This window comes from Heptranchias perlo, chromosome 4, assembly GCF_035084215.1.
Source record: "Heptranchias perlo isolate sHepPer1 chromosome 4, sHepPer1.hap1, whole genome shotgun sequence".
Taxonomy (NCBI): Eukaryota; Metazoa; Chordata; class Chondrichthyes; order Hexanchiformes; family Hexanchidae; genus Heptranchias; species Heptranchias perlo.
In genome coordinates, this window is record NC_090328.1 from 47,092,495 (window position 1) to 47,108,539 (window position 16,045).

General features: G+C 41.9%; 1 protein-coding gene across 10 annotated transcripts in view; it reads left to right on the forward strand.

Annotated features, from left to right (window-relative positions):
- Nucleotides 1-16,045, forward strand: part of cast (calpastatin) — a 199,675-nt gene that overhangs the window by 57,505 nt on the left and 126,125 nt on the right. For 9 of the 10 annotated variants that reach the window (XM_067982870.1, XM_067982868.1, XM_067982866.1 and 6 more), the window contains one exon: nucleotides 10,468-10,533. In XM_067982870.1, coding sequence (XP_067838971.1) covers nucleotides 10,468-10,533 — 66 coding nt within the window. Of the gene's footprint in view, nucleotides 1-10,467; nucleotides 10,534-15,368; nucleotides 15,692-16,045 lie in introns of those variants that run through there. The other variant, XM_067982874.1, reaches the window with a different exon arrangement.

Sequence of the window (16,045 nt, forward strand, 5' to 3'; positions counted from 1 at the left end):
AGCCCAGGATCCCGTATGCTTTTTTAACTGCATTCTCAACCTGCCCTGCCACTTTCAATGATTTGTGCACATATACCCCCAGATCTCTCTGTTCCTGTACCCCTTTTAGAGTTGTGCCCTCTAGTTCATATTGTCTCTCCTCATTCTTCCTACTAAAATGTATCACCTTGCATTTTTCTGCGTTAAATTTCATCTGCCACGTGTCCGCCCATGCCACCAGCCTATCTACATCCTCTTGAAGTCTATCACTATCCTCCTCACTGTTTACTACCCTTCCAAGTTTTGTGACATCTGCAAATTTTGAAATTGTGCCCTGTACACCCAAGCTCATGTCATTTATATATATCAAGAAAAGCAGTGGTCCCAGCCCTTTTTTGGTGAATTTGGTGAATTGTTGTGCTCATCGTGGTCAGGGGTGAGGAATGGAACACTGCTGTACTTTGAACACTCAGGATCACCTTTTGGTACAACTATCTCTCTATTAAAAAACTTAGAAAGAAAAAAGACCTTTATTTATATCGCTCCTTTCACAACCTCAGGATGCTTTACAGTCAATTAAGTACCCTTGCAATGTATTCACTATTGAAACACGCCAGCCAATTCATGCACAGCAAGATCCCATATTGTGACAATGACCAGACAATCCGCCCCTTTAGTGACGTTGGCTAAAGAACAAACACCGACCAGGACACTGGGGAGAACTCCCCGCTCCGCCCCGAAATAGTGCCATGGCATCCCCCATGTCCACCAGAGAGGGCAGATGGGGCCTCGCAAGCCCCATCACCCACATACCAACAAATTCTTTCAATCAGGACACAACTCTTCCAATCAGATACTTCCTCTCACCCTCACACATTACCACTGTTGCAAGCCGCACACCCACAACTCACAGGTCACACACACACCGGCAGCTATTCAACCATGACAGGCACACCACCCAAACATTCTGCAGGGCACTCACCGATGCACGTCCTGCTTTCTTGCAGGAGAAGGTGGCTCTTAACAGGAGGCAGCAAGTGGCAGTGGCATTTAGCCCCTCGAGCCTGATCCACCATTCAGTGAGATCATGGTTGGTCTGTGACCTAACTCCATATACCCGACTAAGCCCCATATCCCTTAATACCTTTAGTTGACAAAAATCTATCAATTTCAGATTTAAAATTCACAATTGAGCTAGCATCAACTGCCGTTTATAGAAGAGCATTCCAAACTTCTACCACCCTTTGCATGTAGAAGCATTTCCTAACTTCACTCCTGCAAGTCCTGGCTCTAAATTTTAGGCTATGTCCCCTAGTTGTAGTATTTAAGTATAGGAGACCTCCAAAAACAGGTACAAATGCATCAGCAGCCAGAAGCAATAATCCAGCAACTAACCTATAAATCCTTTAAATAGTGCTGGTCGGGGTGGGGGGGTCCTCCAGGACATCTACAACATATTCAGCTGTTCGTGGTTAAGCTAGTACGTTGGCTGAAGCGTTGAGTGTCAAAATGGTATATATCCCTTCAAATCAGTGTTGCACTCTGATGCATATTCTCCTTATCTTACATGGTACCGCATTCATTACCTGCGCGTGCGCAAACGCCTTTTACAAGATGGCATCCGGCGCACGTCACACTAGAAGCGTGCGCGCGCATTCCGGACGCCATTTTGGGACATGAGGGGGCGGCGTAACGCCTAAAAAACAGGTGCTATACGGCCCAATTTATAGCCCAGGCTTTCCACCTACCTTCTAATACCTTATGAAAGTGCTCTTCATGTGTAAACCTCGGCATTGAGTGCCAGACTATTCAACTGTGGAGAGCATCAAAGCAGAGCCCAATCCTGTCTTCACCATATGTCAGCTGTTTTTAGTATCTGCTTGGTTCAGCTGGTAGCACTGTTGCCTCTGATTCAGAATTTTATGGGTTCAGGTCATAATCGAGGCACTTCAGTGGAGTACTGAGAGAGTGCTGTATTGTTGGAGGTGCCGTCTTTTGGATGAGACATTGAACCAAAGCCCATTTATAGATATACCCCATTGAGGGTAGGTGGAAAGCATGGGCTATAAATTGGGCCATGTAGCACCCGTTTTTTAGGCACTTCGCAGCTTCCTTAGGTCCCAAAATGGCATCCGGAATGCGCACGCACACTTCTAGTGTGACATGCGCTGGATGCCATCTTGGTAAAGGTGTTTGCGCATGCGCAGGAAATGAACGCTGGTACCATGTAAGGTAAGGAGAATATGCGTTAGATCAGTGTGCATTCATCCCTCAACTAACACCTACAAAATAGATTATCTGATCATTCATTAATTTGCTGTTCGTGGGACTTTGTGTGAAAGTTGGCTGCAGAGTTCACCTTTTTGTCAATCATAAATTAAATTTGCTATGCATGGTGCTCACTTTTATTTTTGGCATTGCCATTCTATGTCACATAGTTATGCTTGTAGGTGCACACTTCTACTGTTAGATGGAGCTATTTATCTATTCCCTCTAAACCCAGGTGGCTCATGAGGACTTTGACGCTGTAACAAAAAAACAAACAGATGCTCCATCGAGTTGCAAAACTCGGGGCAATGAAACTTTCAACAGATTTCTGAAGCAGAGTTGGGTGAGGGGTCACCGACTTGCTCCTGTTTATTTATTTCTTTATGGCAGCAAAGACCCCATGGCTCATGAGAAGTTCCAAAAAGAAATTTATGCCACACAGGCGTATAGACCAGAAGGCAAACAACTTTTTTTAAGTGAACGAAACACATTTAAATTGAGGTTTATTCAAAATGCCTGAGTATTGGAGAGGGCAGAGGTGGGAACAAGCCTGTGAATTGAGCGGAGCCCTACAATGCCACCAAAGGAGAAAATATGAATTGCAGGTACATATTGTTAGTGAGTTGCAGCCCCCCACCCCGCCCCGACAAAACCTAATTAATTTGAGAACCTCTGCACTAAGGCCAACGCATATGCTCTACTAGTTTGAGATCGCCAGATGGTGATCGGAAGCAGGAACCCTGGCTACTTTTTTTCCTGCTCTGCAATAAGGAATATTGTTCTACTGACTGACATCAGCTAACTTAGTGCAGAAAACTGGCAGATTAACTGCATCATCATATTTGCAAACATGTAGGTTGACAGCCCATTATTTACCTTTGTTATGGGCTGTGTTTTATTTCAGGATTCTTTGCAAGAAAATACAGCTCCTTTGGAAAAAGAAATTAGTGTAAGAGAAAGGTTAATTGCATCGACCTAAATGGGAGTTCGTCATTGATTTCAGTTACATTTAGGATTTGATAAAAAGTTTCAGAAAAATCTGAAAACTGTTCCAATTTTAGCTTTTATCATGCACCTTTAGTTTGTTCTTACTATCTCACTGATAGTAAGAACAAACAAAAGGTGTAACTCTGCGACTATGATTAATAATGAACAATATTGATCTCATTGGCCTAGCAAATCTGCAAGTGTCAGTAAAGAGGCACCAGACCAGTTTTTCATTAAAGTATATTTGTGTATGTTTCCTATACTGCCTTTGTGGGCCTCCACCTTATTTTCATCTATCTCAAAAGAGCAGATGGATTGTAGCAACTCAGGTCAGTGAGAATCCCTGTGAGGTATGTTTGTTCTATTATTGATGTCTGTTTAGAGAACGATTGCAGGCCATTCTCTTTTTAGAAATGACTTGATGGAAACTGAGGAGAAAACAAAGCTTGCAGTTGGTCTATATTCAGTCAGTGGAGCACCACTGATGAAGAATAAATAAGATAGAAGGGGTTGAAATAAGATTACAGATTTATTTTTTTTCATTTGCTCTCTTGATATGGTCAAGGCCACATTTCTAGATGACCTGAGAAGATGACGATGAGCCTTCTTATACTTATTGTTTTTTTTCCTTCATGGGATGTGTGCGTCGCTGGCGAGGCCAGCATTTATTGCCCATCCCTAAGTGCCCTTGAGAAGGTGGTGGTGAGCCGCCTTCTTGAACCGCTGCAGTCCATGTGGTGAAGGTTCTCCCACAGTGTAGGGAGTTCCAGGACTTTGACCCAGCGACGATGAAGGAACGGCGATATATTTCCAAGTCGGGATGGTGTGTGACTTGGAGGGGAATGTGCAAGTGGTGTTGTTCCCATGTGCCTGCTGCTCTTGTCCTTCTAGGTGGTAGAGGTCGCAGGTTTGGGAAGAAGCTGTCAAAGAAGCCGTGGCAAGTTGCTGCAGTGCATCCTGTAGATGGTACACACTGCAGACATGGTGCGCCGGTGGTGAAGGGAGTGAATGTTTAGGGTGGTGGATGGGGTGCCAATCAAGCGGGCTGCTTTGTCCTTGATGGTGTCGAGCTTCTTGAGTGTTGTTGGAGCTGCACTCATCCAGGCAAGTGGAGAGTATTCCATCACACTCCTGACTTGTGCCTTGTAGATGGTGGAAAGGCTTTGGGGAGTCAGGAGGTGAGTCACTTGCCGCAGAATACCCAGCCTCCGACCTGCCCTTGTAGCCACAGTATTTATGTGGCTGGTCCAGTTAAGTTTCTGGTCAATAGTGACCCCCAGGATGTTGATGGTGGGGGATTCAGCGATGGTAATGCTGTTGAATGTCAAGGGGAGGTGGTTAGACTCTCTCTTGTTGGAGATGGTCATTGCCTGACACTTGTCTGGCACGAATGTTACTTGCCACTTATCAGCCCAAGCCTGGATGTTGTCCAGGTCTTGCTGCATGCGGGCGCGGAATGCTTCATTATCTGAGGGGTTGCGAATGGAACTGAATACTGTGCAACCATCAGCAAACATCCCCATTTCTGACCTTATGATGGAGGGAAGGTCATTTATGAAGCAGTTGAAGATGGTTGGGCTTAGGACACTGCCCTGAGGAACTCCTGCAGCAATGTCCTGGGGCTGAGATGATGGGCCTCCAACAACCACTACCATCTTCCTTTGTGCTAGGTATGACTCCAGCAACTGGAGAGTTTTCCCCCTGATTCCTATTGACTTCAATTTTACTCGGGCTCCTTGGTGCCACACTCGGTCAAATGCTGCCTTGATGTCAAGGGCAGTCACTCTCACCTCACCTCTGGAATTCAGCTCTTTTGTCCATGTTTGGACCAAGGCTATAATGAGGTCTGGAGCTGAGTGGTCCTGGCGGAACCCAAACTGAGCATCAGTGAACAGATGATTGGTGAGTAAGTGCTGTTGATGACACCTTCCATCACTTTGCTGATGATTGAGAGTGGACTGATGGGATGGTAATCGGCTGGATTGGGTTTGTCCTGCTTTTTATGGACAATACATACCTAGGCAATTTTCCACATTGTCGGGTAGATGCCAGTGTTGTAGCTGTACTGGAACAGCTTGGCTAGAGGCGCGGCTATTTCTGGAGCACATTTTTTACAACTAATTGGCTTGCTAAGCCATTTCCGAGGACATTAAGAGTCAACCAAGTAGGACTGGAGACAGGTGTAAATCAGACCGGGTAGGATAGGTGCCCTTCCCTGAAGGACATTAGTGTACCAGTTGGGTTTTCATCGCAATCTGGCAGCTCCCACGGTCAGAGCCGGAGACAGTTGCTGAGGAAAGAGATGTGGTTGTGAAAGCGAGATTTAGTAGATACCTGATCAAACATGAGAAGGAAACAAAAAGTAATGAGGGTGAACAAGGTAAAAGAGACAAACGGAAATCCGATCGGAGAGAAGAGCAGAACTTCTTCAAGGTGGGCATTCCTGGAAGTGAATTAAGCACTGAATCAAAAGCAAAATACTGCGGATGCTGGAAGTCTGAAATAAAAACAGAAAATGCTGGAAATACTCAGCAAGTCAGCCAGCATCCGTGGAGAAAGAAACAGAATTAACATTTGAGGCCGAAGACCTTTCGTCAGAATGTGAATACAGAATTCGACACGAATGTCTTTGCTGGGAGTGTGAAGTTTTAATTATATAGCATTTTGTTCTGAGCCATTCGTTGACTGCAGGGGCATGTAGCTCCATGGGTTGTACTAGTGTACAATTCGTCACATATACACAAATTCGTCAGAATCCGAATACACACCTCAAAATATTCTGACGAAAGGTCATCGACCTGTTCTGAAAAAACATGTCTGCAGCTGACTGATAGGAAGCTGCTTGGCTGTTCAGCTCTAGCCCAAACTGCCTTGTTCCTATAGAGCTGAGTAAGAACAAATTAGGTGCAAGAAGGAAACAGGAAGGAAGGTATAAAAATTGAATTTTTTTCACAGTACTGAAAGAATTAGTAAATATATATAATGTTGTGAGCCATTAACACATTGCAGGAATCTTGGATTTTGTATTTGGTTTGGTCAAACACATGTTAAATGGCCAAAAATATATTTTTTATCTCTTGTGATGTCTGGATGAAGTATGACTATGCTAGTACTCTGTCTGGCTTGATAATTAATTAATTGCAAATGGACTGTTAATCACTGCAGCTCAAGGGATTTGATGCAGAAACGCACTACAGCATTCTGTCCTGTTAAATGCATTTTCTATGATGTAAAATGGAGAGTAATGCTGCAAAAAGGAACAGTAGTTCTTTGAAAGCGAAATACGATGGATGCAGGAATTCTGAAATAAAAACAGAAAATTCTGGGAATACTCGACGGGTCAGGCAACATCTGTGGAGAGAGAGACAGAGTTAATGTTTCAGGTCGATGATCTTCGTCAGAATATTTTGAGGTGTGTATTCAGATTTGTTGTTGGTTAGTGGCTATGTTGCACGGTGTTTTAAACTAGTTCTGAAATGTCTTTGTTGGGAGTGTGAAGTCCAATTATACAGCATTTTGTTCTGAGCCATCCTTTGTCTGCCGGGAAATGTAGCTCCATGGGTTGTACTAGGTTGGACTGATACCAAATATGATTCATATCGTGCAGATTTTTCATAGAGGATACAAGAGAGAGATCAGTGAATTACACAATCTGTGGAGCCACATCAGGAGGCACAACTGTGCTGTCTTGAGTGAGCTTTCTATTTACCATTTTGTTTTGTATTCTGTTAAGGCCGCGTGCATCTAATATTTGTTGGAGGTATTTAAACTGTTGGTTGCTTTTTTTTAACGGGCACTTTCATTGCCGAGGCTGCTTCTATTACACACAAATATGAATCTAATGTCAGAGAGCAGGCCTGCACAGTTGTACCTGGATCACTTCTGCCGTGGATTTTTTCTCTCTCGGTCACTTATGACATGGATTTTTACTGCTTCTGACGAGCCCGATTCTGCTCTCAACTAGTACCCACAAAAATGTATTTCCTAATGCCTGCCCAGCTGAATTTATTTCCAATGCAGTGAGTTCAGTTTTCATCAAAAGTGGTGCTGCAGCATACTTCCCTCCTATTTATTGAACTGCCCTTATGAGTCATAATTTGCTGATGTGGAAAATATAAATATATTGTTCACTTGGCATGGAAAGCTTTGACTCTTAATACAATCCACATGTGTGTCTTTGGACAGCAGTTGTACATATTCCAGATTCGTATTTTAGCCCAACAACTAGTTCTGCACTCCTTTCCTTCCTTCCCTTTCCCGTACCCCACACCAAATAAAAATAAATTTCCTCAAGGGTTCTGCTGGACTTCCACTGTAATTCCGGTGGGAGTCTGGTGGAACTTACCAGAAAAAGACAGAGACCTAGTTACGGCCTTGTAAGGGGTGGAACCCCTGCCTGCCCTTTACATGGCCTATGATATCAAGGAGGCGTGGCTGGGGTAGGGACTTTCTACGCCGGATTACTCAGTAATCAGTATTACTCAGTTCTCAGTATGACTGGAGCTCGGTACGCCGAGTGAAATGAGATGTACTGATCTCCAGATATGCACAGGTGAGCCCCACCGGGAGGTCCATTCAAAAAAATTGCAGAAGGAGCTGAGGGGGAGTGCACAGTGGGGCCTTGGGCGGTGGGGGGGGCGGTGGCTGGACAATCTTCCCTATCCTTGACGGGCAGGCACTAGATTTTCCAGCTCCAAGAGCAGACGGGTGCTAAAGATGCGCCTATAGTGCTGTGGGCACCCACTGGCCCCATGTAAACTAGCTGCCCTCCTACTGATCCAGTAAATTCCTGCAGGGTGAACATTGGAAGGCACGATCAAGGTGGTTACGCTGGAATTGTGCCATGTCGACTTTAGAACCACTATCTACAACCAACATAGATACCTCATTCATCACACAGGCACATTCAATGTGGTTAGAACTTAATCTCAGATTCCCAGATAGCAAGAAGGAAGAGGGCAGAGACCTGTTGTGTCAGGTCTCCGCCCTGACTATGCTGCCCTGGGATTTCCTGGGGAACTATAAATGGGCACAAATGTGCCGCGCCTGCAAGAGGCATAGGGGCAGCATTAATATTGGAATAAGGTGGGAGGGGAATTCTTGCCTCACTTTCTGCTTTGTCCGCCCATGGGTTGTCACAGGGCCACCCTAAAAACCTGTCATTGGGGCCTACCTCAGCACCCTTTTCTGACCAGAGGGTCTCAGGTGTTCCTGGGAGCGACCTGACTATTGTCTGTGGCAGCAGGTCCTCTTTCTTCCACGGCACAGTGACTGTCCATCAGCAGCCAGCAAAGCAGCAGCAGCCCTTTGGTGATTCCGCCCCCTGTTCCCAGCACAATTCCGGGGGGCATCAGGGTCTTGCTGATGGACAGTGACTGGAGATTTGGGTGATTCCATCCCTTCAGAGACATAAAGTTTCTTTGGTATGCTGCACCTTTCTAGCGCTTGGTGGTTGTGGGGAGAGGGGTGGACAGGAAAATTGACCTATTGCCTCATAAATGGAGAGCTCAAATATGTTATAGCTCTACATCAGGTAGTTCATTTAGGTTTTGGGTTGCCACCTTTTGCTATGTCTGAAACTGGATAAGGGCAGGATAAGGTTAGAGCAGGGGTGAGATGATAGCTTGAGTTCTGTTGTTTGGTTTCTGCTGATGAAACTTCATTGAAAATCTTATCAACAAGAATTAATAAGGTCTCCACATCATAGACTCAAAAACAAAGTGAGAAAATGGCAGCCCTTCAAAAACCACTTCAAAGCAGGGAAGGTGGCAATCCTATTTAGACTGTTGTCAATTTTTTAAAACTCCAAGGTATCAAACTGGAGGAAAATGTTGATAGAGTAATGATTAGCCTCTGGAATGCTTTTTAGCACACTTTGGAAATATAGTACATAACTTGTAGATCACTCGTGGGGGACAAAGTGAATTTCCCTCAGAGTGCATTCGTTATGCTGTAGGTATAGGGACCTGCAGGTTCTGGAGCTTATGAAGCTTCATCTAGTGGTAGGAGTGTGCAGCTGCAGGTGTGACTGTGTGACAGATAGCTTCTTAATGGAAAATTCGACAATAACAACAACTTGTCATTATATAGTGCCTTTAACATAGAAAAGCATACCAAGGCACTTCTCAGAGGCGTATTCAAAAAATGGTTGTCAAGATATTAGGAGGGGTGACGAAAAGCATGGTTGAAGAGATGCGTTTTAAGGAGGGTCTTAAAGGGACAGAGGGAGGTGGAGAGGCAGAGTTGTTTAGGACATGATTCCAGAGCATGTGGCCTAGGCAGCTGAAGACACAGTCGCTAATGGTGGAGTGAAAGGGAGAGTTGTATGATGCTAGAGTCAGAGGAACGGAGATTTTGGTGGGGGGGGGGGAGTAATTGTATCGCTGGAGGAGGTCACAGAGATGGGGTAGGGGAGGTTATGAAGCGACTTAAAGAGGAGAATTTGAAATTTGAAGCCTTGGGGGCTGGAAGCCAATGCAGATTAACGAGGATAAGAGTGATAAGTAGGCAGGACATAGTGCAGGATAGAATGCAGTCAGCAGATTTATTGATGAGCTGAAGTTTGCGCAGAGGGTGGAGGATGGAATGCCGGTCAGGATAGCGTTGGAGCAGTCAAGTCTGATGGTGACAAATGCATGGATGAGAGTTTAGCAGCAGGTGGTCTACAGAGACACTACCTAGAGGCATGGCAGAATGGTGATGTCTAAATAAGGAGTGTGTAACATACAAAGTAAATTTAATACATTACTGATGTTCTAGTAATGTCTATTAGCAGAATATTAATATACCAATCTTCATTTGATAATAATGAGAAACTATATTAGCAAAGAACATATTGCTTCAGTAATTAATCTTCTGATTTTTCACCAAACTTGACAGGTTGTTGTTGCTCTGCAAGTTCCTTAAGGTAAAAGAGCCTGTTAGGAATAATAATTGTACTATGTGTATATTCAAGTATAAAGCACTTAGATAAACATATTGATTTTTTCATTGTTCATTTACTAGTCTTGTTTTTCTAGTTTCTTAGTGATATTTTAGGTGCTCTGGAAGCTACCTTCATACACTTCCATGCCTCTAAGTCAGTGTTGTGCAATACATTAGTTACTAGCCAAATGTGACTAATTGGAAATCTAGATGTGGCTAATTGCGTTTTTGATTAGTAAAGAAAAAATGAGTAATAGACACCGTTGTTGGGCATGTGATCTGAAAATTTCTTTTTTCCCTTCCCCACAGGAAAAAAAGAAAGATAGTCCGCTTCCCAAGGCGGAAGGTTCTAAACCAATAAGCTCAACTAATAAGGTAAGTTTAGCTACCCTATAACTATTGCGTAGCAAAGCATTAAAATGGGACTGTGCTGAATAATGACTTGTGACAATGTATATTTAAATAACTTTTGATTCTAATCCAAAGATTGGGAGGGGCATTATTCAGGTTTTAAAATGCCAAGAAGGATAAATGATCCATAGATGTAAGCACGCTTTTTGGCTTTGACTTTGAGCATAGAACGAAAGGACACAGATTTAAAGTTAAGACTCGGACGAGACTAAACTTCATGTCTCCTTACAGTTGTATGTGTGATATAATATGAAGTGACTCCTATCTGAAGCTGTAATTGAGATGATTAACTCCTTTTCAAAGGAGCTCAATTACTATCTTTCTGGAGAGAGAATTTGTGTTTATATGATGTTCCCCAGCTAGTGTGGAGCTTTGCTAGATAGAAGCATGGCTCGCAGAATTAGCCCTATAATAATATAGCCTCATCTCCAACCCACGCTCCTGTCTAATGAGGCTCCCTCCCTCTCAAAACTACTCAAGTACTCCACAGAACATAATGGTTTGGACCTTCTGATTGATTAGAAAATTTAAGCTAATGGTTTCTGTGTTTCTAGGACAAGAGGAATGTTTTGAGGATAGCAGGGAGATGTGACGTTCATGAATAATCTGAGCTTTTGGTTGATTACATTTGTGGTCCATGATAGTGAGCTTGTATGTGGTCTATGGAAGAAGCAGGCTTGAGGGCCTGCAAGGCCCTTTCTTGTACCATGTTTTCTCATGCTGTTAAAGCCAACCTGTAAAGTCAAATTTAAATAAAATATTTAAAGAGGAAAAAATTCTGGATTTTAATTTTGCATTTTACATTTATGGGCCATAAATATCTAATGAAAAGATTATACTTGTCAACAAATTATACGAATATATTTGTATTTTGAAACTAGCATTTTTTTTTATTCGTTCATGGGATGTGGGCGTCGCTGGCAAGGCCAGCATTTATTGCCCATCCCTAATTGCCCTTGAGTTACTTTCACTTTTTTGTTAAAATTCAAAACATTCCTCAAACTAAGCATAGGACATAGTTAAAATGCTTTGAAATTGGTTTCATTGCAAATGCTATAATGGAATATTGATTATAATTAACCCATTTACTGTTCAGCCCTTGTTGCTTGAAGTTAGCCTTATGTACAGTGATAAGTTTTATCCTGTAACCCTTCCCTGACCTGTAATATACCATTGCAGCCAATGGTTGCTAGGTGGATGACTTCAGTGTTGTTGAGCACGTTAGTAACTTTTATCCCTTGCATCTGACTTTTTACACTTCCTGTCTACTTGCCTGTCACTCATGAGATTTATGGGTGTGTTCTGTAGAGAGATTGGGAGCTAAGCTCCACAACAGCTACGTATTAGCTGAGTTTTCTATTTTTCTTTTTCCTTCTTTCTCGTCTCTGCTGAAGTCAATAACTGATACTAGGATGTAAGTTAATGCACCCTCCAGTATCTTGTACAAGTGGCTGTTCTTCCTACATTAGGCTTGACAATGAGGGTCAGTGGAATCCATTGGAGACATCATAGCAAAGTCTAATCCTGTCCTCATATGACATCTATGGGGTAATTTTTTCCTTCATTGCTTGGACGGTAAACTAGCGGAATGGATCGTCCGCCCATTTTCGAACCTGACGGACTTTCATTTCCGTAGTTTTTGGTATGCAAATGTTTTGTCAAAGGTCGCTGAGGTCACTCATTATTGCCACCTGCAATAATTCCACACAAGACAACAAGTATATGAGTTGCATCTCGGCTGTCATGTCACTGGTCACATCACAGGAAAAATGGCATTTGTGAGCTACACTCTGTGACATTTTACTTTCTGAGGTTAATGCAGTAATTTGCCACTAATAAAAATTTGGGTATGAGCACTAGCTAAAGGCTAGAATTTTCCTGTCAAAAGCACTGTGCTAGATGGTTTTCTCCAATTTAAGGGAGGAAATGCATGTTTGCTGGCAGACTTTGGACAATTGTTTTTATTATTCCGTTGCTATTTAATGATTCGCCTTGCCCCCTGTATAACCTTTATAGTTATAGGGAGGATGTGTCAAGTCAGTAAGACTCTTGGTCCAGCTAATAAAGTCTAAGTTAAAACAATGAAGAGAAAAAAGGATGGCATAGCTGAGGCTGGGATGGTGCAAATCTATTTGTTCTTCCTCCTACGAGTTTAATTCTTTCAGCATTATTATCATTGGTGGAAGTGGACATTTAGTAGGTAAAGAGAATTCTTCGAATGGCCAGTGCTAAAAAGCTTGCATGATCACACAAAGGTAAATAGAGGAGCCCCATGTTCGAACTGACTGCATGTTTTAGAGAAATCCACCTGCTACGTACAACTGCTGAAGAGATTATATTGTTGTTCACTAAGCATTTAGCAACTTTCGTTGGTATAACTTGAAGAGTTTCATTAAAAATCACCAGTGGAAAAAAATGTAAAATAGGCCATAAGTTTCGGATACTGTACTCCTTCCATCTGACTTCTCCATTTTTCTAATTTTTACGACAACATTTAGTGAAACCACTACTGCTTTTACTCTCTAGGAGGTTTAGTTCACTTTGACTTTCAATGTAACTTTCCTCTGATTCTACAAATTGCCTAACAAAATGAGTGATGTGAAGAAGTGTATGTTACCCTACAGGGATCCATAACTAGTGGGAGGTATTGTCCTTTTGTGTACACCTAGTTAACATCATCTACTACACCTTAAAAGTATTGGAAGATCTTGTTATTTCTGTGGTTAATTGTTTTCAGCAGGAAACCAAAACTGCACTTTGTAACATTACAAGTATTAAAATCTACACTGCTAATGATATTGAAAGGATATGTTAAAACTGGGAAAATGAGATGATCTGAGAATCAACTAAACAGAAATAACAAAAGCAGTACATTAATAAAGCAGACTAACCTGTATTTGCCACTAACTATTAAATGATAAAATTACTTAATTATGAGGTATGAAAATTCTTCACTAAACCAGTTTTTAAAAGTATGACTCTGGTGAATAGAGAGTTTCAATACATTTTGAAAGATAAGAACATTTATATATTTTTTAATAACTATTTATAATCTGATTTACTATAGGCCCATTGTTGAATTGGGGTATAATTCATATCCAGTATGTGTGACCGGAAATAGCATTCCATTGTTAACAACTTTACAGATGCGTGCGAGAAATCTAGATGTTAATACTTTTTTAATTGCTAAGCCAAGCAGAGTTGTTTTACTAGAATTATTTCTCAATAATTTCTGCATAATTTTCAGTCCATTGAATCTGAAAGATTGTTAGTGTGACAACTTGTTTAGCTGGAGACCAGGGCCTGGGAGGCCGGTCTTAAGCCTTTGTATCCCACCATAAGTGACAGCTGTATTTGTTTTTATATACACTACATTAATTCCCTTTAATTGATGAAAGACTTGATCTTGAGAAACATGGTTATCCGGGTGGCAGGAGGGTCCCACAGGAAGTCTCTGAGGCAGGGAAGATGATTGACAGCTCTGTGTCCAGGCAGGGGTATAGCTTGGGGCCCTGTCTTGGTTCACCAGTATATCACTGTACCACAGCTCTTGTGGAGGTGATCTTGTGGAGCTCCATGGGTCAGTATGAATACCCACCAATAAGAGTTACAGTATGGATGCAAGTTAAGGTTTAGTATTATCAGTAGAGTTAGCAAAGTGTCACATCATTTGTTTTTATGTATCCAAAGAAGGAGTATAAGTTTAAAGTTCTGTAAAAGTAATGGAAGCTGTTGCATTCTTTACTGCTATTGCTTATCTGTTACTCTTAATAAACCTATTTTGTAGTTTTTGGCATAAACCATGGTCTGATAGAGTTTTATTCTTACACTTTCCAAAGTCTAGGATTTCACAAGAGGGCTCATTCATAGCCAGGAAGCCAGTGACAAGGGTTTCTGTTTGACCTTGGGCAATGCTACAATACCAGATACTATACGTGTAAAATTACACTTAGGTTCATGGGAAGCAAGGGCTCACTTATGGGAAAAGTCTTTGCAGCAGAGCACGAGGAAATATCTTGATAAAGCCTAAACATAACAGTGACGAGGGACGCTCTTACAAAAGAAATAGAGCAAAATTGAATTTTTTATTCATCCTTGGAAATGGATTATATAGAATTACAAAAAATTACATAGAATGTAAAGCACAGACCCAGGCCATTCAGCCCAACAGATCCATGCCAATGTTTATGCTCCACACGAGCCTCCTCCCTTCCTACTTTATCTAACCCTACCAGCATATCCTTCTATTCCTTTCGCCCTCATGTTTTTATCTAGCTTCCCCTTAAATGCATAAATGCCAGTCACCTCAGCTACTCCTTGTGGTAGTGAGTTCCACATTCCAACCACTCTGTGGATAAAGAAGTTTCTCCTGAATTCCCCATTGGATTTATTAGTGACTGTCTATATTTATGGCCCCTAGTTCTGGTCTCCCTCGCAAACTAATATAATTAGCCTTAGATTATTTTTGTTAATGATTTTTGTGTTTTGTGGGATAAAAGAATGATGGTCACAGTTTTCATGAAAAAATATATTTGTTATAAAACACTGTAGTTTGCTAGCTATATAACTTGATTGTTTAATTCTTTTCACAAGATTTATTTTAATAACATGGGCCAAACTTTTAAGATCTTCTCACTTATGTGAGGCTTTCAAAAATCCAGTTCCTTGATTCTAAAGCTGGATCCCTTTTACAGAGCTTGTTGATAATCTATATACATTTCTCACAGCCTCATAGATGTGAACCACAAAACCCATCTGTTGAAGAGTTTGCTTGGTAGTAGGTGGAGAAGGAGGAAGGATGAAGTGCTGTACAACAGCTGTGCTGCAGGACGTGCTCTGTCAGGGAGGTGTGCGTTCACTTATTTGGGAAGGGTGTGGCATTGTGAACTTTAATGAAGGGCTAATTTCTGAGAGTATTTGGAGTCTAGAAGTGGAGGACGATAGCTACGCAGCCAAGGATATGGAAGCTAATGTTGCAGATAGGGATTGGGAGAAAAAGTGAATGTTTTGAAAGAGAAAAGTGGACTAGTGTTACAACGTAAGGTTTCCACATCGTGCTTCAGAGTTTGTGGTTAATCATCCTGCAAAGAAACCGTTCATTTCAAGCAGTGTATTCTTAAAGGTAGGAAGGATCCTTGTATACTTTCTTGCTCAAGTTCAATTTCTAGGCATTCTCCTTAAGCAAGTAGCTGCTCTATTACTTAAGCATTTTGTTAAATTCACATTCCATTAAGTGGTTAACGAACTTTTAGTTCTGGATGATCCTGTCAATTTTGTCAGGGATCTGTCATATTTGTGGCCGTCTCAGAGCTGAGGTTCTTGTCAGTAATATTAGTGAAAAAGTAGGCATGAGTACAAAACAGGAAATCTTGTTCAGTATTAACGCCAGCTTTTTCATCAAATTAAACAACAGGAAGAATTTCACCCACATTTGTGGTAGATATTTGTTACTGTGACTCGGGTGTGGTATGCTGTG